Source organism: Balearica regulorum, chromosome Z, assembly GCF_011004875.1.
Source record: "Balearica regulorum gibbericeps isolate bBalReg1 chromosome Z, bBalReg1.pri, whole genome shotgun sequence".
NCBI classification, from domain to species: Eukaryota; Metazoa; Chordata; class Aves; order Gruiformes; family Gruidae; genus Balearica; species Balearica regulorum.
In genome coordinates this window covers 75,514,865-75,537,838 of record NC_046220.1, presented here as the reverse complement: position 1 = coordinate 75,537,838, position 22,974 = coordinate 75,514,865, and the positions used below count along the sequence as shown (strand labels likewise).

General features: G+C 61.6%; 2 protein-coding genes across 12 annotated transcripts in view; both read left to right on the top strand.

Moving 5' to 3' along the window:
• The window catches only part of TLN1 (talin 1), a 35,023-nt gene extending 32,453 nt beyond the window's left edge, over window positions 1–2,570 (top strand). Inside the window, exons 56-57 of the mRNA XM_075740656.1 lie at window positions 569–694; window positions 1,339–2,570. Coding sequence (XP_075596771.1) covers window positions 569–694; window positions 1,339–1,470 — 258 coding nt within the window. The 3' untranslated portion in view covers window positions 1,471–2,570. The remainder of the gene's footprint in view (window positions 1–568; window positions 695–1,338) is intronic.
• Window positions 2,571–6,418: 3,848 nt separating this feature from the next.
• TPM2 (tropomyosin 2) lies at window positions 6,419–20,105 on the top strand. Of its 11 annotated transcripts, none has more exons than XM_075740874.1 (9): window positions 6,419–6,665; window positions 7,327–7,452; window positions 13,972–14,105; window positions 14,985–15,102; window positions 15,230–15,300; window positions 16,068–16,143; window positions 16,275–16,337; window positions 16,669–16,738; window positions 17,073–17,863. In XM_075740874.1, the coding sequence occupies exons 1-9, from the start codon at window positions 6,552–6,554 to the stop codon at window positions 17,153–17,155; spliced, it is 855 nt and encodes a 284-aa protein (XP_075596989.1). In that variant the 5' UTR covers window positions 6,419–6,551; the 3' UTR covers window positions 17,156–17,863. The 11 variants fall into 11 exon arrangements, with proteins under 11 accessions (XP_075596989.1, XP_075596994.1, XP_075596988.1 ...); XM_075740879.1 differs by lacking the exon at window positions 17,073–17,863 and adding an exon at window positions 18,525–18,703 and having other exon boundaries at window positions 6,433–6,665; XM_075740873.1 differs by lacking the exon at window positions 17,073–17,863 and adding an exon at window positions 19,802–20,105 and having other exon boundaries at window positions 6,435–6,665.
• The last annotated feature ends 2,869 nt before the right edge of the window (window positions 20,106–22,974 follow it).

The following is a 22,974-nucleotide window of genomic DNA, read 5'->3' as shown; positions in this document are numbered from 1 at the left end:
CAGGGAGAGAGCTCATTGGAGCACAGGCTGCAGGTCACTTGGACTTCACTGCTAGCTGTGTGCCAGGCTATGATGCTAGTCTGCCAAGCCTGGCAGCATTCAGGGGTGATGAACTGGCACAGGAATGCCTGAAATGCATGCACTGCATCACTGGTGTTCAAGAGGTTAATGTTTTTGGGGGGCATGTTTTGTAGCACCCTTAATCCTTAGAGGCCATGGCACACAAGAGGTTAATGTCCATGGGTTGGGGGGCTAACCTGGGGTCCCAGAACCAGTCCCTTGGGGCCAAGGGGTGGGGAAGGTAAGCAGGGCTGCCCCCCAGTCCCTGCCCCATGGCTCAGACAGGAGCCAGAGCCTGGCTGGGAGCAGCAGTGCCTGAAATGGTCATGAGCGGGTGGCAAGGCAGCGAGCCATGTAAAGGAATCCCTGCCTGCAGCTCCCAGCATGCCTGGCTGCCTGTCCTGCCTGCCAGCCTGGCCTGGGGCGGGGGTTCTTTCGCCCTCCCCAGACAGCAGTCGTACCCTGGGGCTGTGACTTACGCTGCTGCTCCCCACCTTCCCTGCTGCAGGGTGCTGGCAATGCGGTTAAGAGAGCGTCAGACAATCTGGTGAAGGCAGCGCAGAAGGCAGCCGCCTTCCAGGACCATGACGAAACGGTGGTGGTGAAGGAGAAGATGGTTGGGGGAATTGCACAGGTGAGGAGCAGGGCTGCTCTGACAGGGCAGGGGTGGCTCCGGCTGCCACCACAACCTGCGCGTGCCTGTCTCAGGAGCATGTCCTACCACCCTCCAGCACGGGGCATGTCTCCAGAGAGCCTCACAAATGTGCTGTGGGTGCACCCATCCCACCCAGCACCAGTTAAACACTGTGGCTCCACCCTTGTCCTGCCACATGTAGCAGTGGGCACAACTGGTGATGCTGCACACTCCCAGGAGTGTAATGTCCTGGCTTCTCCTTGGTGCGGTGCCCACACCATCCCAGTGTTCATGACACCTGTGAAGGGCAGAGGATTGGGTAAGGGGTGAGAGCTGCCTGGTACAGGGTGCCACAGGTACCGGCACTGTCTCCTTGCCACAGACTCACAGCTGAGACCCTCTACAGGGTGTGTGGGGCTGAGCCCCAGGAGTTGTGCTGCTCCCCGTTATCTCCAGAGGACCATGGTCCCACTGCAGGGACAACAGCCCTCGTGCCCAGGGCCGCACCAGCCCAGGGCGGCTGTGGCTGTGATGGGGGGGAAGCAGCAGCCGGAGAGCCCGATTCTGGGCTCGGCAGTGCTACAGCAGCAGCTCCGGCCATCCGTGTCGGAGGCAGCCATGACCCCAGGGCTCTCTCCTGGCAGATCATCGCCGCCCAGGAGGAGATGCTGCGCAAGGAGCGGGAGCTGGAGGAGGCTCGGAAGAAGCTGGCCATGATCCGGCAGCAGCAGTACAAGTTCCTGCCCTCGGAGCTGCGGGATGAGGAGCAGAACTGAGCCCTGCGCCCTCCGGCCGCTCACTGCCCAGACTGCCGCCCGCTCGCTCCTATTTAAGACAACCCACCTCAAGCGAAGGGCTGCCTGGGCTAGACCAGAGCTCTGCCTGCACCCAGAGCGCCGTGCCTAACCCACCCACTGCTCCAAGCCGGTGCTGCACCAGCAACTCTGCTTTGCCGCCCAGCCCACCTTTCCACATGCACCCAGGGCACGGCTAGAGCGCCCGGAGGGACCTGGTTGGGGTGGGTTGCACTGGCTCAGAGCTCATCTGCCAGCCCCAGGGTGCGGGGTCGGAGAGCTCTCAACTATAGGGGATTTTTTTCTGTGTGCCTTTGTCGTTCTCACTTGTGCTCCTTTCTTCTCTCTCCTCTGCCATGGGAGGGGGAGAGGCGGGTGGCTTGCCCTCTCTTGTGCAATGGCGTGCAGGGAGCAGCATGGTCCCTCGCTGAGCTCTCGCACGGAGCCGCCTTTCACCTCCAATGCCTTATTGCTGGCTGAATCCTCCTCCTCCTCCTCCTCTTCCTCCACAGCTTCCCTGGGAGGCACTGAACCTCCCCGTGAGCATCGTCTTCAGCCTGGGCCCCTCTGGGGAGTAGCAGGGCTGGAAGCCACAGTGCCTCCCTTCGGAGGGGAGCAATGGATTCACCCCCAGAGCTGCTCTTTGCCTTCCCGCAGGGCTTCCCCCTGCCTGCAGCCCCAGCCAGCTCTGCCCTCCTCCTCTTTCCCAAGTGCCTGCATCATTTTCCAAGATCTGCAGTATTTTTGTAACTTTTCCATTTCTCTAGTATTGAGCCTGCAGCTTTCAAAGTTCATTTATTCCCTTCCCTCCGCCCCTCCTCCCCCAAGCTCATGCTCTGCCCACTAACATCCAGCTCTCACCGGGGTCCCGCAGCCCAGCATCCCACCCCTCCTTGGCTCCAGGACCCCCATCCCTCCCCCTTTGCACTTGCTGAGGCTTCTCTCACTATTTTGATACTTTAAGCATCCTATATAAAACATTGGAGGAAAACAGCTCCCCCCGAGGCTCCGGGGTGGGGTGGGGGATGGCCAATGTCTCCTTGAAAGACGCATTCATCAATAAAATCTGGTTTTCCTGCTTTCTTGCCGCCTGGGTATCAACAGCACCCTCCCCATCCCCCTGCAGAGAAAGGGAGGGCTGGTGGGCAGGGGGGCTACGGGTGTCCTGGTGGAGGCAGGCAGGGGAGCGTAGCACGGGTGCTTATACAGCACGGAAAATATTTGAGGCACGTCCAGCTCCAGGCACCCAGCAGGCCGGACCCCTGCTGCCAGCCATGTGCCGTCCCTCGCAGGTGTTGCCGGGGGGGGCCACCACCACGGGAGGGGGCCCTGGGGATTTTGTTGCTGTGGGATTTGGGCTTTGGGGGAGGAGGGGCAGCTGGGCTCCTGGCTCTATTCCTGCTGCCAGCTGAAAATATCCCTGGGTAGGGTGCTACGGGGGTGCAGGTGGGGGACCCCCCTGGTCACTCGTAGCCCACCAGTGGGGAAGTGGCAGCCCTTGGTGGGCTGTGGGTCTGGGAATGTGGCTTGAGCCCTCCCGGCTGCCAGCGCTGAGCTCACACCCCAAAATAGCCCCCCGGGGCCAACCTGAGCGGGCAGCAGCTGCCCCAAGCGCGTCCCCACCTGTTCCCACCCTGTCACTCAGCAGGGGTTCAGGGGGCCCGAGCGGCAGTGGGGCAGGCAGGGATGCTGCAGGGTGGAGTGGGGACGTGGGTGGGCTGGCACAAGTCCCCTGCCTCCAGGACCCGTCCCTGGCAGCGTGAGCTACAAGCACCATGAACGGCGCGGGCAGCATCCAGCAGCATCCCCGCTGGCGACCCCTGTCCCCTTGCGGGCACATCCCTGGGGGTGCAGAGGGGCTGTCCCCCCCAGGATGCTTGCCCCTGGCTGGGCTCCAAGGTGGATTTGTGGCTCTCACAGGCATCCCAGTCCTCCCAGCTGTCCCCTGACAATCTGTGCTAGCCTGACCCAGCACCAGGCTCTCACCCAGGTAGTGGCTGGGCACGGGGCCCCTCTGAGCGGTCAGCAAGGACAGCGAGTGGGCACGGTGTGGCGGCAGCAGCCCCGGCCTCATCCTGGCATCCTGGGGCCAAGGGAGCTCCAGCACTCCTGGTACAGGGCTGCGAGCACATCCACTGCTGCGTTCTCTGGGCTGGGGTACAGGCAAGGGGTGGTGGCACAAAGACCAGGGGAGGGACATGGGGTGTGATTCACCCCGTTCCCGTAAATCTCGCCCGCCGGAGTGAGGGGTTATTTTGGCAGGCAGGTCTAGGTGAGCACACGCGGAGGCTTGGAGCTGGGGTGCCATAATCACGAGGCACCAGCGCCTCTGCAGGGGCCCAAATGCGGCTAAGTTGGAGGCAGTTGGAGGCAGGCAGCAAAGCTGCAACCCAACTTCTTGTGGAGCCCAGGGATGTGGCAAGAGGCTGCAGCATGGGTTGCACCTGGGAATTTCCTGTTAAATGGCAGGACAAGCCTTTCCCAAGGCGTGTGGTCAGACCCGAGAGCAGGGCACAGAGCGGGGTCCCAATCCTTGGAGACCTTAGCCTGGGGTGGGGCTGGGCATGGGACAGCAATGTGAGGGATGTGCACTCACACCCCTCTGCACCTCCTTGTCACAGAGGGCACCCCAGAGGACAGCCTTTAGGGCAGACTTGTGGGCCTGGACACCTGGATGGCCCCAGCTGTGCCGATTGGACGTGATCATGATGCGTGGTGGAAAGGGGAGTGGGGAGCAAGGGAAAACTGCATCCTTGGGGGGCACATCTGAGGGCTGAAGCACTGCCTGGCTCCAGGGCAACTGCCTGGCCACTTGCACCGTGCACATCATTGTCTTTCCTCCCTGCACCAAGCCCCAAGTTGAAGCATCTTGCAGAAAACCATCCATCCTCGCCCAGGAAAAATGGGAGATTCGTTTTCCCCCTCCCCTCAGAAGCCACATGCTGGCAGTTACTGACGCTCCTTGTCCAAATATGTGCCTAATTCATCAGTGTTAACAGTTGCTCTCCAGAGTCCAGCAGCAGCTCTTCTGCTGCTTTCCCCACAGCGCCAGCAGCCCCTCGGTCCTCGGCTGCTCCCGTCCCTCTTATATCCCGCACGACCTGAGGCTGAGGACTCTCAGAAAGCCGCTTTCTCCAGCTCTCAAAAAATGTTTTGCTTGGAGCACTAGTGCCGAAAAGTTGAGGCATGCCAGGGCTGGATGTGGCCCTGGGGCAATGGGCTGGGGGATACTGCACACCCCTCTCGTCCCTGTTCCATCCCAGCCTCCCCACGTGCCGCACGGATCCCACGGCCCCTCTGCTGTCTCCTTCCAGCACCCCCGGCCTGGAGCCCACCCTGCAGCTGGGAATGTGCCAGAAGCATTTACGAGCGTTATTAAAGCATGGGTTATTTTTGGAGGAGCTGGGATCTGAAGGGTTTGCATTTTTTTGCCTGTGGAATACAGTTTATTTAGATCAGAAAGATGGAGAGGGGCAGCAGGCTGCCTGCATGCCCCGTGTCACCCTGAAATCCCACCCTATGGGCTGTGCACATGCTGGGTGTCACCATGGGTGCTGGGGATGGTGGCACCATGGTGCAAGACAGCAGAAAGGTGGGTGCCAGGGAGCCTGCAAGGAGCTGGAGTCCTCCTGCCCCACCTGCAGAAGCTGGATGGGCAAGTCAGGGACTCCACTCACTTCTTTCCCAGGGGATTTTCCCCATGTGGGCAGCGCCAGCCTGTGATGTCCAGAATTGCATTCACAGCTTATGGATGTCCCCAGCTGCAATCACAGCCTGTGGGTGTTCCCTGAGTGCAATCACAGTCTGAGAGTGTCCCCAAGACTTCAGTGTGAGCCCGAAGTGCTGTGCCAGCCACTGAGGTGCCCCCGAGCCAGTGCCTCAGGCCCCAGGGTGCAGTCACAGGGCATGGGGTGTGCCCAGGGCAGTGCCAGCCATGGGACCGCTCTGGCCAGAGCAGAGGCAGGTCTCAAGCCCTGGGGGTGGATGGCTGGTGGTGTCCTGGGGCACAGCATGAGCACACTGCCAGCCCATGCAGTCCCCAAACGCAGCACCAGATACACAGTTATGCCACAGGGGGTCCCCCCCAGCCCAGTGCCACTGGGGAAGTGCCTCCAGAAATGCCCCTACCCCAGTGCTCTGGGATGTGCCTACCGCACTGTGACTGAGTTGTCCCTAGTGCAATACCCCTGAGGTGTCTCTAGCACAGTGCCACTGGGGTGTCCCTAGTACAATGCTCTGGGGTGTCTTTAGTGCAATACTCCTAGGGCATCCCTAGCACAGAGCCACCAGGGTGTCACTAGCACAGTGTCACTGGGCTGTCCCTAGTCCAATGCCCCCAGGGTACCCCTAGCATGGTGCCACTGGGGTATCCCTCTCCCAAAGCCACCAGTGTATACCTAATGCAGTGCCCTTGGGCATCCACAGCGCAGCGCTCCCCAGGGTACCCCTCGTACATTGGCCTGGGGTGTCCCTCGCCCAGTACCACCGGGGTATCCCTAATGCAGTGCCCTGGGGTGTCCCTTGCACAAGGGTGTCCCCCACCTGGTGCCACCAGGGTATCCCTAGCGCGGTGCCACTGGGGTACCCCTAGTGCAGTGCCCCGGGGTGTCCCTCTCACAGTGCCCCAGCGCGTCCCTCACCCGCACCCCCCGGGGTACTCCTAGAGCGTTGCCCCGGGATGTCCCTTGCCCAGTGCTCCCGGCGCGCCCCTCTCGCACTGCCCCGGGGTGCCCCTCTCCCGCTGCTACCGGCGTGTCCCTCTCCCGGTGCCCCCGTGGGTGCCCGGCGCCGGGGCTGCGGCGGCTCTCGCCGGGGGTGCCGCCCCCCCGTCCCGCTCGGTGCGGCGGCCGGTGCCGAGCCCTTCCCTAAAAGGTGCTGGCAGGCGGCGGGGGAGGTGCCGGGGCGGCCCCTGCCCGGCGCGGCCCCTCCCCGGCTCTTAGGCGGCGCGGCGGGGCGAGGGGGCTCAGTGCCGGTGCTCCCACCGCCTCCGGTGCTCCCGCCGCCCCCGGTGCTCCGCACTCCGCCGCTGCCCCGCGCCCCGCCGCCGCCGCCCCGCCGCCACCATGGAAGCCATCAAGAAGAAGATGCAGATGCTGAAACTGGACAAGGAGAACGCCATCGACCGTGCCGAGCAAGCGGAGGCCGACAAGAAGCAGGCGGAGGACCGCTGCAAGCAGGTGGGTGTCCCACAGACTTCCCTGGCATTGCCCGGGGACCCCCGCCTTAAGGATCTCAAGCCTCGGGGATCCTGTCCTGCTGGGTGCCCAGCCTGGAGACCCTCTGCCCTAGGGGTGCCCAGCCCCGGGACCTCCCCGTGCTGGGTGCCCAGACTGTGGATCCAGCCCCTGTCGTAGGGTTGTCCTGCCCTGGGGACCTTGCCCCGCTATGAACTGCCTGTGGATCCCAGCTCTAGGGATGCCCAGCTCTTGAGATCTCACCTCACTGGGTCCCCATCCCCAGGGACCTCACCCTGCTGGGTGCCTGTCCCCAGGGACCAGCGCTCCAGCCTGTTGCCCCTGACCGCTCATGGTGGTACCCCCTGACATGCCTTATCTCAAGTAGGACACCCCAGTGCCACCTCCCTATCCCTCTGCCAGAGAGACCCTTGGGGACAATGCACTCCCACCCCAGCCCCACAGAGATGGGGACCTTTTCGGTGCCCCCCAGAGCTGTGTGCCCAAGTCAGGACCTCTCCAGTCCCCTACACAGGGTGGGAGACCACCCCCCCTTCACCCCCACTGGGCTCGGGGATGCTGGAGGCTGCTGGAGGCTGTTCCCCCCCCAGCCTTGCTGGCACCACCATCCCCCCTGACCCCTGCTCTCCCTTCCCTTCCCCAGCTGGAGGAGGAACAGCAGGGCCTGCAGAAGAAACTGAAGGGCACAGAGGATGAGGTGGAGAAGTACTCTGAGTCCGTCAAGGAGGCCCAGGAGAAGCTGGAGCAGGCGGAGAAGAAAGCTACAGACGTATGTAGGCACACCAGCAACTCCTCCCCTGCGCGGGCGCTGGACCTCGGGGGGGTGAAGGAAGAGGGGGGCCTTATATGGAAAGTGTCCGTGGGGAAGACTGTCAGGATCCCATTCCTGCGACACTGACGCTGAACCAGGCTGAGATGCAGGGCAGGGACCGGACAGATCCTGCTTGGGGTGCAGCGGCCAGGCCAGCTGTGGCAGGCACCGCTCGGAGCTTTGTGGGCAGCCGCCTGCCCCGCTCCCCAGAGCTAATGGGAACGAGTGTCCCAAGCTTTGTCACCAGTCCCCAGGCGTGAACCTCCACAATGCTTGTAGGAAAAACTCTGTGGCACTTGCTAAACTGTGGCAGGAGAGTGAAAAGGAGTAGAGAAATGGAAAAAGCTCTTGCCCATGGCCAGCTGCTGAGTGCTGGCTGCAAGGAAGGATGCTTGAGGTGTGTGTGTGGGGGACTCGTCATTTGGGCGTCCAATGTGCCACCCTGGACTCTGGGAAGGGCAAGGCCAGTAAGAGTTTTATTTAGTGCCATGACTGATGCTTCTCCTGGGAAATGGATCTGGCTGGGGAGATGTTAGAAAGGTGTTGAAATTGGCTTGTGCCTGGCCAGGGTGAAGGGTGGAACAGCTGTGTGTGGCCATGGAGCCACTTGGGAACAGGGCATAACGACCTGCGGTGCCACAGAGGGTATTTGACACCCTATAAATAAATCCTCCTTTTGATAGCCAGTCCTTCTTTGATGAAAACCAACCCTGGAAACTGGAGGAGAAGCTAAAGGGGAGCCGGTTGGAGCATGGCCAGCAGGCCACGGCCAGGCTTTTAAGGATTGATAAGAAAAAATTCAATCCCAGCTGGTTTATGGAGCTAAATGGGGGAGATGCGTCAAATCTCCGAGGCAGCTGCCAAGGACAGGGGCGAGCAGACAAGGACGAGCAGCAGCAGCACAAGTCTCTGGGGCAGTCCAGAGCTGCCGGAGAGTGGCCAGGGAGCTCCCCAGCCTTGTTTGCTGACCGATGGACCTGCCTTGGTTTAGGTAGATACTAAACCAAGTAGGAAAAACATTGAAAATCCTCTAGAAAGGCACATTTATCCCGGCTTGGGGCAGGCATGTCAAGGCGGGCAGGGTGGCTGCTGTGTGTAGCAGGGTTCAAACTGGTCTGACTGGATCTGTGCTGGTGTGGGACAGGGCAAACTTGGTGTGGGGTCTGGCTGAGTGTGGATGGGACATCCTCAGTGTGGGGCTCAGAGGAAGAGGCAAACGGCACTGGGCATACATTGGCCATGGGGTGCAGAGAGGTTTGCTGCTGGCAGCGGGCTGTGCAATGCGGCCCTGGGCAGGAAGGGTGTGCGTCCCCACTCTTGGTCCATGGTGGCTCAACCGGTCTGCGGGCTTTCGCATGGAGAGTCCCATCCCAACAGATATGGTGGACAGGAGCCACCAACCCCTCCAGGGAAAGGCTGGCACAGGAGGCATGGTGAAGGAACAGGGAGAGTTGGCTGGCTGCAGAGAGTTGGCTGGCTGCAGCAGGTGCCACAGGCAGGGCTGGGAGCCCACCACCAGCACAGTCACCCTGGGTCCATGCTGAAGCCTGGACAAGCTGCACGGTGTGTGGGGCTCTGGGAGTCACCAGGTCCCTGCGCCAGGGACCTGACTGTGCTGACAGCACTAAGTGCCAGGGCTGGTGTCACCTCCTCCCTGGGGTGAGGCGCAGCGCAGCTCCCAGCTCCAGCAGAGGAAGCGCAGGGTAGACCCCCACCAGAGCTCACCTGCCTGCCTCCCCAGGGACCCCCGAGCCCCCTTGGCTGCCAGGACAGTGTGTGCCTGTGAGCATGGAACATCCCCATGCCTCAGCCAGGTCATGGCCCATCACAGTGATCCAGACAGGCTCCTTCTCCTGGCAAAAAAAGTCAACAAATACCTTAAAAGAATAAATCTCCCTCTGCTGTGGCACTGCCCTTCCTCCGGCACTGGATGGCAGTGCACAAAGCCCATGGGGACTGCACTAAGGGGTGTAAATGCGACCCCCCAGGCACTTGGAGGGGAGTCAGATGGTGGCACAGACCAGGGAGCACCTGACCCCTGATCAGCAGCACCACAGTGCTGACAGCTCCATCCCAGCAGCTCTGCGAGGCCACCACGGCCCCACCACCTCCTGTTCGCAGGAGGGACAGCCTGCAGTGCCCAGGGCGGGATGCTGCAGGGGCTGCTGGGCACAGTTCAGCCAGGACAACGGGTTTAGCCAGAGCAGCCCCCTCCAGCCCTCCACGTCCCCAGCTGGTGACCTGTCCCTGGCCACCCCAGCGGGGCTCAGGGAAACTCCACCATTCCCAGGCCCCGATCCCAAAAGCTTCACCCAAGTTCCCGCCCTGGTTGCTCTCCCCGGCGGAGACTTTGCTCTTATTTGGCGATTCCCCGAGCTGGTGGGAGGGAACGGGGCTCTGCTGGGAAGTGACTGCATCCCTGGGTGGGGCCAGAGCAGGAGGCACCCAGCCTGGCTGCTGCGGGACCAGGGTGGCTGCCCCCCAACCTGCCCTCCAACCTGCCCTCCCACCTGCCTGCAGCCGGCTCCCTCCTGACCCATTGCTGCTGGGGACCCCCGTTTCTGCTCTGGGCCCCGTGTGCCAGCTTGGGAGCACTTTTGGCACCCAGGCATTGGGCTGGGAGCAGGGCAGGATTGGCCGGGACTGACGCCAAGCCCAAGGCCATGTGTTCCCAGGGGACCACAGCACCACCTCTTCCACCGCCGCTTGGCAGGGGAACAGCAGGGCTGCAGGGCTCTGCTGGTGGTGTGGCCAGGTCCCCCCAGGACCCATGGCCCTGGACCTGAGGGCAGCTGGCCGGGTCAGCCCAGGAACTGGTGTCCCTGGAGGCAGGTGTGCAGTCCATGCAGCTGGGGCTGCCCGGGAGCTGTCAGAGCTCCTTAAGGGAGGATTGAGTGCCACCAGTGCCAGCTTCTCCTGATGGGTCAAGGCATGTGCCCCAGCCCGGATGCAGAGCTGGGAGCTGGAGGACTGGCCTCCCCCACAGGGCAGAGCCCCCAGGGCAGCTGGGAGACACAGAGGGCTCTGTGGGTCCCATGGATCTCTGTGGGGCTGCCGGCGAGGTCCTCACTTAGGGGATGCCAAGGGGCTGAGCGGGATGGCCGCTGGGGACCTGCCTGTGCCCCGGGGCCTCGGCACCAGGTACCCCAGGAGGGTGCCCAGGAGCGGGCTCTGCCCCATGCCTCTCATTGACTTACTTGTGGCCCCTATGGGGCAAAAGTCCATGACCCCCCTCAGCTCTGCAGCAGGAGGGGGGGGGGGCAGAGCTTGGGGAGCACCCATGTGCCATTCCTGTGCCTGTGGGGGCTCACAGGGGCCAGGCTCTGTCACTCCCAGACTCCCTGGGCCTCTTTTTTCCCAGGGAAATGGACTCCCTGGGCTCCTCTCCATCGCTCTGGGAGATTTTGGTGGGACTGTGTACCCCTGCCTGAGGGGCACCACGCACCCTGCCCAGGGAGGGGACTATGTGCCCTGCCTAGGGGGGGGCTGTGTCCCGTGTCCTGGGGGGGGCACTGTGTGCCCTGTCCGAGGGTACCATATGCCGTGCCAGTGGGGACTGTGCATCTGCCTGTGGGGGCACGATGCACCCTGCCCGGGGTAGGGGGGGTAGCATGCCCTGCCCTGGAGCCACTGCACATCTTGGCTTAGGGGGGTTAGGGACAGTGACTCCTGCCTGGGGAGGACCATGCGCCCTGCCCAGGGGGGCACTCTATGTCCTATTTTGGGGGGGGGGGGGGGGGGGGGGGCTGTGCACTCCTCCTGATGTAGGGACTGTCCCCTGCCGGGAGTGGGCACCGCGCACCCCGCCCGAGGGTCTGTGTGCGCTGCCCAGGGGAGCAGCGGCCCAGGTCGGTCGGTGTCAGCAGCAGCAGCAGGAGGAGGAGGAGGAGGAGGAGCAGGAAGGGATGGAGGCAGGGCGGGCGGCGGGAGCGGCCGCTGCCTGAGCGCTTCCTGCCCGAGCCGGGCGGATCCCACAAAGGGCTCGGCGGCGCGGCCTCCCCGCCGGCAGCCCCCCGCCATGGCCGGCACCAGCTCCATCGACGCCGTCAAGAAGAAGATCCAGAGCCTGCAGCAGGTGGCCGACGAGGCGGAGGAGCGCGCCGAGCACCTGCAGCGGGAGGCCGATGCCGAGCGGCAGGCCCGGGAGCGGGTAAGGGCCGCCGGGTGGGGTGGGGGGGCACGGTGCGGCGGGGCGAGGGACGGCCCGGCAGCTCCCCGGGATGCCCCACCGGCTCCGGCCCCGCCGCCGGTACCCTTCCCCGCGGGCTCGTCCCGGCCGCCCCACCCCACCCCCCCGCCACCCCACCTCCCCGCCCCGGTAGCCGGTAGCCGGGCTGGCTGCCCCCGGGGCAGAGCGCCGGGAGGTCCCGCGGGAGTTGGAGGGCGCTGCCATCCAGGTACCGCGGCAGCTGGCGAGACCCTCCCCCGGGGCAGAGGGGCTTCGGGCAGCGACTCTGCCTCCGGGCTGCCTCCTGCATGGGTCTTGTGAGGAGGGATGCTCCGTGCGGCAGGGCTCCTCAAGGCTTCCCCGGCTGGAGGGACACGGGGGAGCAGTCAGGGGCCAGCTCTGCCTTGGTTCTGCTTGGGGTAGGGCGGATTCTGGGAAAGGATCCCTCCCTTGGAGGCTGGCTGTGTGCATGGGCAGTTTTAGCCCAGGCTCTTGTCTGGCTTCCAGTGGGCTCTGCGGTCTGGGCCGCAGCAGTCACAGAGCCTTCAGCTCTCCAGCGTGTCCCTTTGTGGGGACAAACCGCCCCTTCATGCTGCCACAGGCCAAAATTTCCACTCTGGCAGTGGGACGGCATTTCCGAGCTGCAGCTTGTTCTGGTTGGGCTTTTTATTGTTGTTGGTGCTGGGTTTTTTTTTTTTCTTTCTTTTTCCTATGCCCACTCCTTTAACATCCTCACCATATCAGGAGCGGCAGAGCTGGGTGCGGTACCCGGGTTGTTGTCACTTGGGCTGTGTGCGGAGGAAATGGCCCCTTCCTGCAGTCACAGATCGGGTTCCCCAGTCACTGGAAGCTGCTGGAGAGAGCTCATGTTCCTAAGTGTCCATACTGGCATCTCTGACCCACTTTGGGGGGTGTTTCCCTGGGAAAAAAGCTTCCCATGAAGTGAGGCAGATGCCGCAGGCAGAGCATCGCCCTGTGGGGACCAGCCCCAGCTCCCCATTGAGCTGTCTGTCTGGGGACAAGCTCTCTGTGAGCCCAGAAAAAGGGTGTTCACAAGGCGGACGTGGCTGTTGTGCCAGCCATGGGGCCAGCTGCCCTCCCGGCGTGCCGCTGGGCTGACCTGCTCGGAGAGGTGCCAGCTGCGCCTGTCCCCACCCTGCCAACTCGCCATGGGGGACCGTGGGTGCCTAGCAGGGCCACGCAGGGTGACAGCTCCCTGCTGCTCCCACGGTCCCCCTGCTTGGCCAATGTCCCCTGGGGCGTTCCCAGCGCTGGAGTACGAGGCCAGATGGAGCTGGGCACTGCAGCTGGCCAGGCCTGCTCCAGCCTGTGAATAAGCAGGAGACATTTTCCCCTGGGTTAGTGCATGCCTCCCTGCGTCTTTTTGCACGGGTCTGCTCCCTGCCATGAGGTCTCATCGCCACCCATCCCTTTGCCAGGTTTGTCTTTCCCGCAGCCCTCCCCGGTGGGGAGCAGGGCTGGGAGCTGCCGTGGCAGTGGGGTGGTGGGGATGAAGCAGGAGGCCTTCACCAGATGGAAAGAGCATGAGGCCAGGTGTTGAGTGGCTGGAGGGGGGCCAGGGCCACTCCTCCCGGCCAGCCTCAGCTCCTGGCCCCGTGCATGGGGAGCCTGGGAAAGCAGAAGGCCCCGGTCCCGCGGGCCCTGGTGGCTGCAGCTTGGCTGGGTGCCAGCCCGCTGAGGGTGACTCGCTCCATTGCCCGTGGCGCTGCGCTGTACATCATCATGGGGGGGGGGGGGGGCCGTGATCAGCTTCGGGCTGCCTCATTGCGCGGGGCCGGGGGGGTTCCCGCAGGAGAGGCTCCCGGCTTGCTCTGCCGCCTCCGTAAACAGGAAATCCACAAGCAGCTCCGATCTCCTTTTCGGGAGTGAAGCTGCACAGGGCATTCCTCCCCCTTTACTCACTGCTCTGCAAACCCCAAATACCATCCCTGTGACGGCACGGCTGCTCTGGCCACCCTACCCTGGAGCACACATCTCTGGGGCTGGAGCTGGAGGTGCAAGGACATGGTGGAGGGGCTGCACGTGCCAGGCTCTGGTTGCGTGGCCAGTAGCTAGCATCAAAGAGGGCACCAGGAATAGAGAAAAAACCTGTTGTCCCTATAGAAAGGTGAGGGGATGCATGGTTGGGCATCCCATTCCAGCGAGTGCTACCTTGTTTTACGGTGCCAAGGTGTGTTCTGGATAGCCAATGCAGAAGTAACCTCTGAAAATGCTTTTTTTTTTTATATATATATATATATGTATATACACATGAGACATGGAGTGACTGAGGGGTTTCTGCTCCCCAGGCTGAGGCTGAAGTGGCTTCTCTGAACCGCCGTATCCAGCTGGTGGAGGAGGAGCTGGACCGAGCCCAGGAGCGTCTGGCCACCGCCCTGCAGAAGCTGGAGGAGGCTGAGAAGGCGGCTGATGAGAGCGAGAGGTGAGATGGGAAGGGACAGTGGAGGTGGCATCAGGTTGGCATTGATTGCAGCCAGCCCCCTTGGTTTTGCTGTGGGGTCCCTCTGAAGTGATCTTAAGAGGTTTGCATTAGTTTTCCTGCAGACCCTGAAGGGAGAGAGCAAAGCCACAACCCAGAGAAGTCCCTCAGATACAGGCATTCTTAAAAAGGCTTTGAAATTTCCAGGGCACCCATAAAATCCTGGAAATTTTAGTCTGGTATTTATACAAATACCATACGAAGCCAGCAGGTGCTTGGAACCTGTTTTCTGCTCCAGAGTAGCCCCCTACATTCAGGGGATGAACAAGAGCCCAGGAGGAGGCATCTGTGCCTGGGAACCAAGGTCAGCTTTTGAGAAAAAAATGGCCTCATTCAAAAAAACAGTCCTGCAAAGTGTGTTGCCCCATCCTTGCGGCAAGCAGGTTTCCCAGGCAGGAGCTGTGCAGGCAAGGTTGTACGGGGGTGCCCAGACATGTCACAGCGTTCCTGACAGTTGCGTGATCTCTTTCTTCCATTGGCAAAGACCAGTTTGAGCAACAGTATCTGAGTGAGAGGAGAAGAGTCTCCAGGAGTCCCTACCGTGGGGGTTCGGTGACCCCCCATGCTTGAGAGCATCACCCCTGAATGGGAAGAGGCTTTGCCATGGGATGTTTTCTAGCTCCACTGCTTTAATTGTGCGCAGGAGCATCCTAGGGGTCCCAGTGGTGTGACCATACTGCATGGGGTGGCCAGCAATTGCTAGCATCCCCAGGCAACGTCCCATGTCTCTGGAGCTGGTGGATGGGTACAGTGAGCAGGCAGGAGCTGCAGGTGCCACCTTGAGCAATGGCATTAACATCTTCTGGCTTGGGCTTTCCTCAGAGGCATGAAGGTCATCGAAAACAGGGCCATGAAGGATGAGGAGAAGATGGAGCTCCAGGAAATGCAGCTGAAGGAGGCGAAGCACATAGCGGAGGAGGCTGACCGCAAATACGAGGAGGTGCGTGCCCACACCCACGTGCCACCTTCCCCCAGTCCCCCAGCACCTGGGGCCACCTTCTTGCAGCCCTGTGCCCCCAGCTGGGGGAAGCATGGGGCTGACATGTGCCTCTTGTTGCTGTCGACAGGTTGCCCGCAAGCTGGTCGTCCTTGAGGGAGAGCTGGAGCGCTCAGAGGAGAGGGCAGAGGTGGCAGAGAGGTGAGTGGGACTCACGGCGGGCAGCACGCAGGGATCTTACGCAGCCCTTGCCCCAAATCCCTGGCAGCCGTGGGGATGGGGATGTCTGTGTGGGGATGGGGATGTCCCTCCCTGGGAGTGGCAGAGTCTGCCATTGGGGTGGTCACTGGGCTCGCAGGCTGGGGACAGGGCGATGCTGGCCCACCGGCAGCACATCCTTGACCCTGTTCTCTGCTGTCCCCCTGCCGGGGTACCCCTCTTCCATCCCAGCCGAGTGAGACAGTTGGAAGAAGAGCTGCGGACCATGGACCAGACTCTCAAATCCCTCATTGCCTCAGAGGAAGAGGTACTGGGGCAGGGGTGTGGGGCAATGTGCAGCAGGCCCCCTCTCTCTGTTGCTGTCTCTCGAACTGTGCGAGCCACCTCTCTCCTCTCTGCACCACTGCCTTCATCACTGACCTCCCCTTGCCTCCCCTTCCGGCGGGCATAGGCTGGGCACGCTCTTCCATCCCTCCATGCCTGCTGTCCTCAATGGGGCTGGCGGGAGCCTGGCCAGCGGTGATGCACGGGATATCCGTGTAAGGAAGCACAAGGAATGGATGAATGGATGCGTCCTGGCAGCTCCCGCTCACAGCGGCTCTGCTCCTCCACCTGCACTGAGTTTTCTCCTCTCTCAACTTGTTTTCTCTCTTTCTTTCCTCCTTTCCCGTGCCTGCTCTTTCTGCTCCCCACTCTCTCCTGCCCCCTGGTCCTGCTCCCTCTCCTGGCGGCCCCTGCTTGGGATGTAGTAAATGTGGTGACCTAGAGGAGGAACTGAAAATTGTCACCAACAACTTGAAGTCCCTGGAGGCCCAGGCTGACAAGGTAGGACCCGGTGGGGCTGCTGGGGCTGGGCAGAGTGCGTGGGGTCTGGGGGTTCTGGAGTCTTCTGCTGGGGTGAAGGATGACCGGAGGTGTCCCTTGGGGCTCATGGGTGCCTGTCTCTGTCTCTGCAGTATTCCACCAAGGAGGACAAGTATGAGGAAGAAATCAAGCTTCTAGGGGAAAAACTGAAGGAGGTAAGGGGTGTGAGACCAGCCCTGCTTCGGTGCAGGCACAAGTGTGTCATCCTGTGTGGGTTTTGACCCTGCTATGCCCATGTCCTCTCACTGTTCCCCAAACTGCAGCCCTGCAGCATGGCAGGTGCCTGGGTCTGGGATGCCCCCGCCATCAGCCTGCTCTGGTTTAGGGTGTGAGGGTCCATGGGGCCCTTGTCCCTTGCCTTTCCCAGGAGAGGGTTCATGGAGAAGGGTAGTGGAAATGCAGATGGGGCAGATTTGGGATGCAGTGCAGCCTGCACCATCCCTGTTGTGCCCCACAACTCACCCTCTGCCTGCTGTGCTCCCTCAGGCTGAGACCAGGGCAGAGTTTGCAGAGAGGTCTGTGGCGAAGCTGGAGAAAACCATCGATGATCTAGAAGGTAAAATGTCCCCACTGGCCTCATGTCCCTCTTTCCTGGGGAGCACTGGCCACAATGTGCCCCTGGTGGGTCTGGACAGGGCTTGGCCAGGGTGAGGGGGTGGGCAGGGGTCCTGCGAGGGGGTAAGCTGGATGCTGTGTTGCCCGGCATGGGAGCAGAGAGCTGCTGGGGTCTGGGCTCTGCCCTTGGGTGGGGAATAGGGTAGCATCCATGCCACCTGTGCCTGCATGCTCCTGCTGCCCTTGGCCCCCCGCTCACAGCCACTCTCTCTCTCTTCGACACTTGCCCCCTGACCTGCTCCACCACCTGCCCCCCGCCTGCCCCCCACCTGCAGATGAAGTGTATGCGCAGAAGATGAAGTACAAAGCCATCAGCGAGGAGCTGGACAATGCACTTAATGACATCACCTCCCTCTGAGCCCCCCCACCAGGCACTAGCACTGCACCCTCTTGCCTGCCTTACCCCTCCCCAGCTCGGCTGTTTGCCTGCCTGCCTGGCTGTCCCACCACTCTCCCTGCCCGCTATGTCGTCCTCTGTCCTTCCTAGACTGTGCCTGTGCGTCGGCTCCTTTGGGACAGGAGCTGGCCTGGGGGTTCCTGCAATACCCTTCTTTGAGGACAGATGAGGTGATTTGGTGGGATGGGGGAGCAGCCCCTGGGACCCCCACACTCTGGGAGGACAGTGCCTGTGCAGTTGTAGGTCCGCGCCCCAGCGTTGCCCCGTGGGGAACAGGGCTGTGCTCAGGAGCCCATCATTCCAGCAGCAGCCTCCTCATCTCTCCCCGCAGCTCCAGGGCCAGGGGGCCACCTGCCCCTTGCGTCCCCCCAGCAAAGCCCCCGAGTGCTGTTTGCTGGGCCCAGCATGGGGAGGACCTGTGCAGGTGAAGCGTCACCTCCACCGCCAAAGCTCAGGCCCAGGGGATGGAGGGTTGGGTCAGGCTGTGCAGGCAGCGCTTTCCCAGGCAGGCAGGCAGGCAGCCCCCGGACCCCTGGCTCCTCCCTCATCCCTGCCTCCCTTCTGTTCTTTGCACATTGCTCTTCAGTTTGCATTTCATGACTTTTCTTTTATGTTCTGTCCCTCTGGATTACTGAGTTGGTCTCAATAAAGTGTTTTCTTTCCTTGGTTTCTCCTTTGTTTTCTTCATGCCACTCTGTGCTTCATCTTCTGCCTGTCTCATGGGGGTGCCAGCAGTGGGGTGGTAGGAGGTGGCTGGAGGCAGCTCGCAGCTGTGGGACCCTCAGGATGGCCGTGGCTGAGCCCCGAGCGGCTCCCACACTGCCAGGCTGAGCAGGACAGGGCCCTTTCTGCCCTGGCCCTGGGAATGACCTCCACCTTTCACCCCCAGCTCTCATACACAGCTTTCCTCATCTCGTGCCATCTTCTCCATGACTCTTTTGGCCTGAAATAGCAGGATTAGACCTGGTCCTGTCCATTCCCCGTCTCCACTCCCAGACATTGCCTGCAGGCCTGGCATCTCTTGTGCATCACCCTCCTTCGATGAAGGGGCTGACCCTATCCTTCAGCAGTGATCCCGAAATGGGCCCCTGATCCTCCTCCCTCCTCAGCATCTTACCCTGCCCCAGAACTCAGTTCCCAAACTGATGGACCCACAGCCCCATCCCTGCCCTGGGATCAGCTGCCCCCTCCTTCAGCTGAGCTCATCCCCGCTGCTGGCTGGGTGGCTGCGGGATTTCCAGCGAGGGCTTTGGGGAATGCTATCTCTTTTCACTAACTCACCTTTCTCTCTTTCTTCCCTCTGCTGCACTGATGTCTCCGTTTTGTCTAGAGCGCTCCCGGCAGGAGGCTGAGAAAAACCGCGTTCTCACTAATGAGCTGCGGGTCATCCTTACCGAACTTAACAACTGAGCTGCCCAGAGCTCCTGGCCCCAGCCCAGCCTCCCACACCCAGGCTGCTGCTGGCCCTGCTCCCTGCCCCGGTTTGGTCAGGCTGGCTCAGGGCTGGGAGCCTCTGCCCACTCCCCGCTGGGGCTAGGTGGGGTACGGAGCCTTATCCCCCTGGGTGTAACCGCCCTGTTTGGGGGCCACAGGGAGCCCCTCTGGAGCTGATTGTTTTTTCTTGGGAGAGGAATGAGGGGTTTTGTGATGTCCTGGGATGCCCACACAGTGATGGCTGTTCCCCGGCATCAGCCTGGCCCTGCCGGGGAGGGATGCAGTGGTTTGTATCACTGCCTTCCTCCCCTTGTCCCAGGAGTCAGCGGCCAGCCTCATCCTCCTCACTCTGGTCACCCCAAACTGTGCAGGGAGGATCCTCTTGGAGTAGGGTCCCTGCAGAGTGGTGGGAGGGCTGGGATAGGATCTGGCAGCACCCGCTGCCACAAACTTGGGGTGAGGGACAGGGAAGAACCCAGCAGGGAGTGCTGGGGGGGGTGGAGCTGGTTGGGCAGAGCTCTTGTCCCATCCCCATCTCCAGAGGCAAGGAGAATGCTGTTTGGAAGCGAGTACTGGAGGAGGCTGCCTCGGCAGCGGGCTGCCTGGCAGAGCTTGTCCCTGCAGCCTCATTAGCTCTGCTCCTTCTCCCTCTGCTGTCCTCTCTGCCCACTTTCCCGGGTTGCTGTCTCACTCCTCTTCATGGAGCACTGCTGGGTCATGCTGCAGGCACCAACTCTCCTCTTTCACTGGCCAAGGATTTGTGCACGTGCCCACAGCCGCCCAGCCGGTGGTGATGCCTTGGGGCAGGACATGCTGGTGGCTGGCCAGGAAATGGTACCCGTAGTGCAGAAGGGCCTGGCTGTGGGCAATGGAGTGGCAGGGAAGGATGGAAATGCCAAAGAGCAGGAACCGCCTGCCCCCAGTGACCAGCCCAGCTGGCCTGGCCATGCCAGCAGGTCCTGGAGCAGCTGGGCTCATGCCTGCTGGCAGTGGGGCCGCCTGCATGGACTCAGTTCTGCAGGGACGTCCTGCTCGGCTGGAGGCTGGCACCATACTGAAATGTCCGTCTGTGTGTGTGTGTCTGTGCTTTGTGTGGTGTGCCTGGGTCCGGCTGCACCTGGGTACACTCGGGCTGTGTCTGTGTGCGTGGCTGGGTGTCCCTTGTATTCACAGAGAGTCTGGCCAGTGCCAAAGAGGAAAACGTGGGCATCCACCAGGTCCTGGACCAGACCTTGTTGGAGCTGAACAATCTCTGAGCTGCCCTGGGGAGCCCCCCGGCCCTCTTCCCTACTCCACACATGCACCCCACTGGCACGCTCAGGATGTCATCAGCTGAACTGCGCCTTGGCCAAATCCACACATCCATTGAGAAGGGAAGCCCTGCAGCCTTACACTGTGGCTCGGGGGCATCTTGTCTGTGCACAGCCTGACTGGCTCTGTCCTGTGTTCATGTCCAAATATTAAAGCAGTTTGACAAGATGGACGGGTGCGTTTGGTCCTTGTGGGTGGGCGCAGGCACTGGGAGATGCGGTGGGGGTCTCCCTGTCCAGTTTGTGCAAGGAGGCTCTGCAGGGGCTTGAGTCCAGGGTGAGTATGGCCAGCGTAAGGATGTCCTCTGCAGCCATGGGGCGCTGGGAGCAATAGCGCACGCAGTTTGGGCTGCATTTCAAGTGCACAGTGCACATATGTCACTGGTGTGTCCCGTTCCGCAGCCAGCATCTTTCCTCCTTGGGGAAGCCACAAGGTCTTTGACCTCTCCATGGAGTCTGCTTCATGGTTCATGATGGCATCTGAGGATGCATACAAGCGTGTGACCATGCACGCACACATTATTAGTTACCGGAGTCTTCTGCAGGTCTGGGGTTACCTACTTACCCTGTGTACTAGTTGCATTTTCTATTACCAGTTGTTGAATGCCTGCCTGAGGGACAGCTGTATAAACTAGCAAAAATTTTGCAGTAGGCAACTGCTTCCCAAAGCATTCAGGAAGTTTGCTCCTGGCTTGCTGTATTTTCTCCAACACAAAGAGAAGTGCAGCAGGATGTGCCTCATTGCTGTCACCAAAATGGGCTGGACTCCCTGGGGATGCCCAAAGTCATGATCCAGCCCTGTTCTCCACTTCGGGCCCCTCGCAATGTGTGCCGATCCCTGTTGTCCCATGCTACCCAGCGGATATCCCTCTAAAAGCACAGCCTCATGCTGCCAGGAAACATAATTCATGCTGATCCCTCACTGAGCTGGGCCACTGCCCCAGCGAGCAGCCAGCAGGGATAGCTTTCATTATCTGCTTTCCTTTATTTGCTCAGGAAAGGAGGGTGGTGACATTGCGTCTCTTTCCTGCCCAGGTGCTCCTGGAGTCCTGCCCTTCCCCTGGCCCTGCACCTCTGGTTTGTGGCTCCGAGACTTTGTCCTACAGGGAAAAGGGCTCCTCTCATTTTCTGGTTATCCTCCCAGGCTGCGAGACCCACTGGGAGCCACAGCCTCCCTCCATGGGACCTCCCTCCATGGGACGTGCTGGAGGGAAGGACAGTGCACAGTGTCCTGGCCCACGGAGCAGGTCCTGTGCAAGAGAGCTGGGTGGAGCTCCTCCTTGGGTCCGCCTTGCTTTTCCGCAGCACATTAGCTAAGCCATTCCATTGCTTGGTCAAAGCACCTTCCAGGCCTTAAAGAACAAGAGGGCAAACCCACCTTTTCTCCAGAAGCCTGCACCCCACACTGCAAACAAGTCTGCCCTGCACTGCTATCAGGGTGCGTCCCCTGGCGCCCAGTCTCTGGGTGTCCTTTGCCTTCCTGCTGAGACAAAGAGCCCTTTCACACCCAGTGCTTTTCCCCATTAGCTGCTGCCGCCTCCTGTTTTGGACCAGTCCATTTAACTTAACTATTTACACCCCACTGCAAAGGCCTTTTTTTCCTCTGAACTTTCTGTGGTTTGGCAGTGAGATCCTGGCTGCTGTTCCCAGGTGATGCTCTGCCACAAAGACATGAGCCAGCAAAGCTTTGCATTTTCTCCATCCTCCCACCCATGTCCTTCACCCCACAGCCCTGCGGAAAGTGACAGGCCAGGGGAAGTTCTGAGAGACCAGTGAACTGTGGACCTGCTGTCAGATGAGCTCAACCTGGAGGCATGTCTCCCCATATGCATCACGCAGACCCATGCTGAAGACTGCAGTGCCCATCCCCTCCTCCCTCCCCTTGCACCTCTCCCGTTGAATTTCAACCTTTGGATTTGTTTGTCTTGGCCTGACAGACCAAAGATCTCCCTGAAGAGCTTTCAGCCCTGGCATGGGCTGCCACTCCATTGATAAACCACGACATTAATCTCCGGCAGCCTCTCACCTCCGCTCTCTTCTCCGCTTTTCCCATCGCTCTGGTGCCTCATCTCCGAATCCTTCCTTCAATACCATTGAACTACACGCTGGAAGGGAAGGACCACACAAAGAGCATCACCAGGACATTTTGATGAGACGCGGAGCCGTGCACCACCACCCCCCAGTCCCTCCCTGCATTTACAGCCTGAGACATTTGAGTGAGTGTGGGAAGAGCCGTGCTGCCGCGCCGTGTGGGTTTTGCGGGACTCTGGGTGATTTCAGAATAGGTCAGGCTGCCTAAAGCCAAGTGCCACACAAAGCTCCCAGTCTCCAAATCGCTATTAGTGATTTGTTGATCCCAGCAGTGAACGAAGCAGCTGGAGGAAAACACAGGCGGCCATAACCATACAGCACCGTCTCATGTCTGTACACATACAGCACCATCTCATGTCTGTACAAGTTCCGCACGCCCCGTACGCAGCACTCGGGACCGCACCCCACATCGGGGCTGTGCTGCCTGAGCTGTGAGTGTGGAGCAGGCAGCGCAGGAGGAACGTGTGGCCCCTGCCCCACATGCTCGGGGGCTGAGGGGGTCTGTGAGCAATGCCAGAGCCCCCCTGCAGCCAGGCAGGCCTAGGCGGGGGGGACAGGCAGCTGGGGACCCTCGGGGGCCAGCCCAGGTCCTGGGGTGCAGCGCAAGGCCAGGAGGGCACCTGCGACAGGGCCAAGCTCCCCTGGGTGCAGGGCACGTCCCCACGGCACAGGCCGTGTCCGTCCGTGACAGGACCGGGTCCCATCTCCTGCAGGCTGCGCCCCCCCCCCCCCCGGTGCAGGCCGTACCCACCCGTGACACGACCAGGCCACCCCTGGTGACAGGCTGTACGCTCCCACCCCCGGCGCAGCCCACGTCACCCCAGCGCTGGCTCTGCCCCCGCCACAGGCCCAGCCCCCCCCGCCCCGGACCGGCCTGACCCCCCCCCCCCCCTCGGTGCGGGCCGTGCCCGGCCGTGCCAGGCCACGGCCCCGCCCCCATCCCGA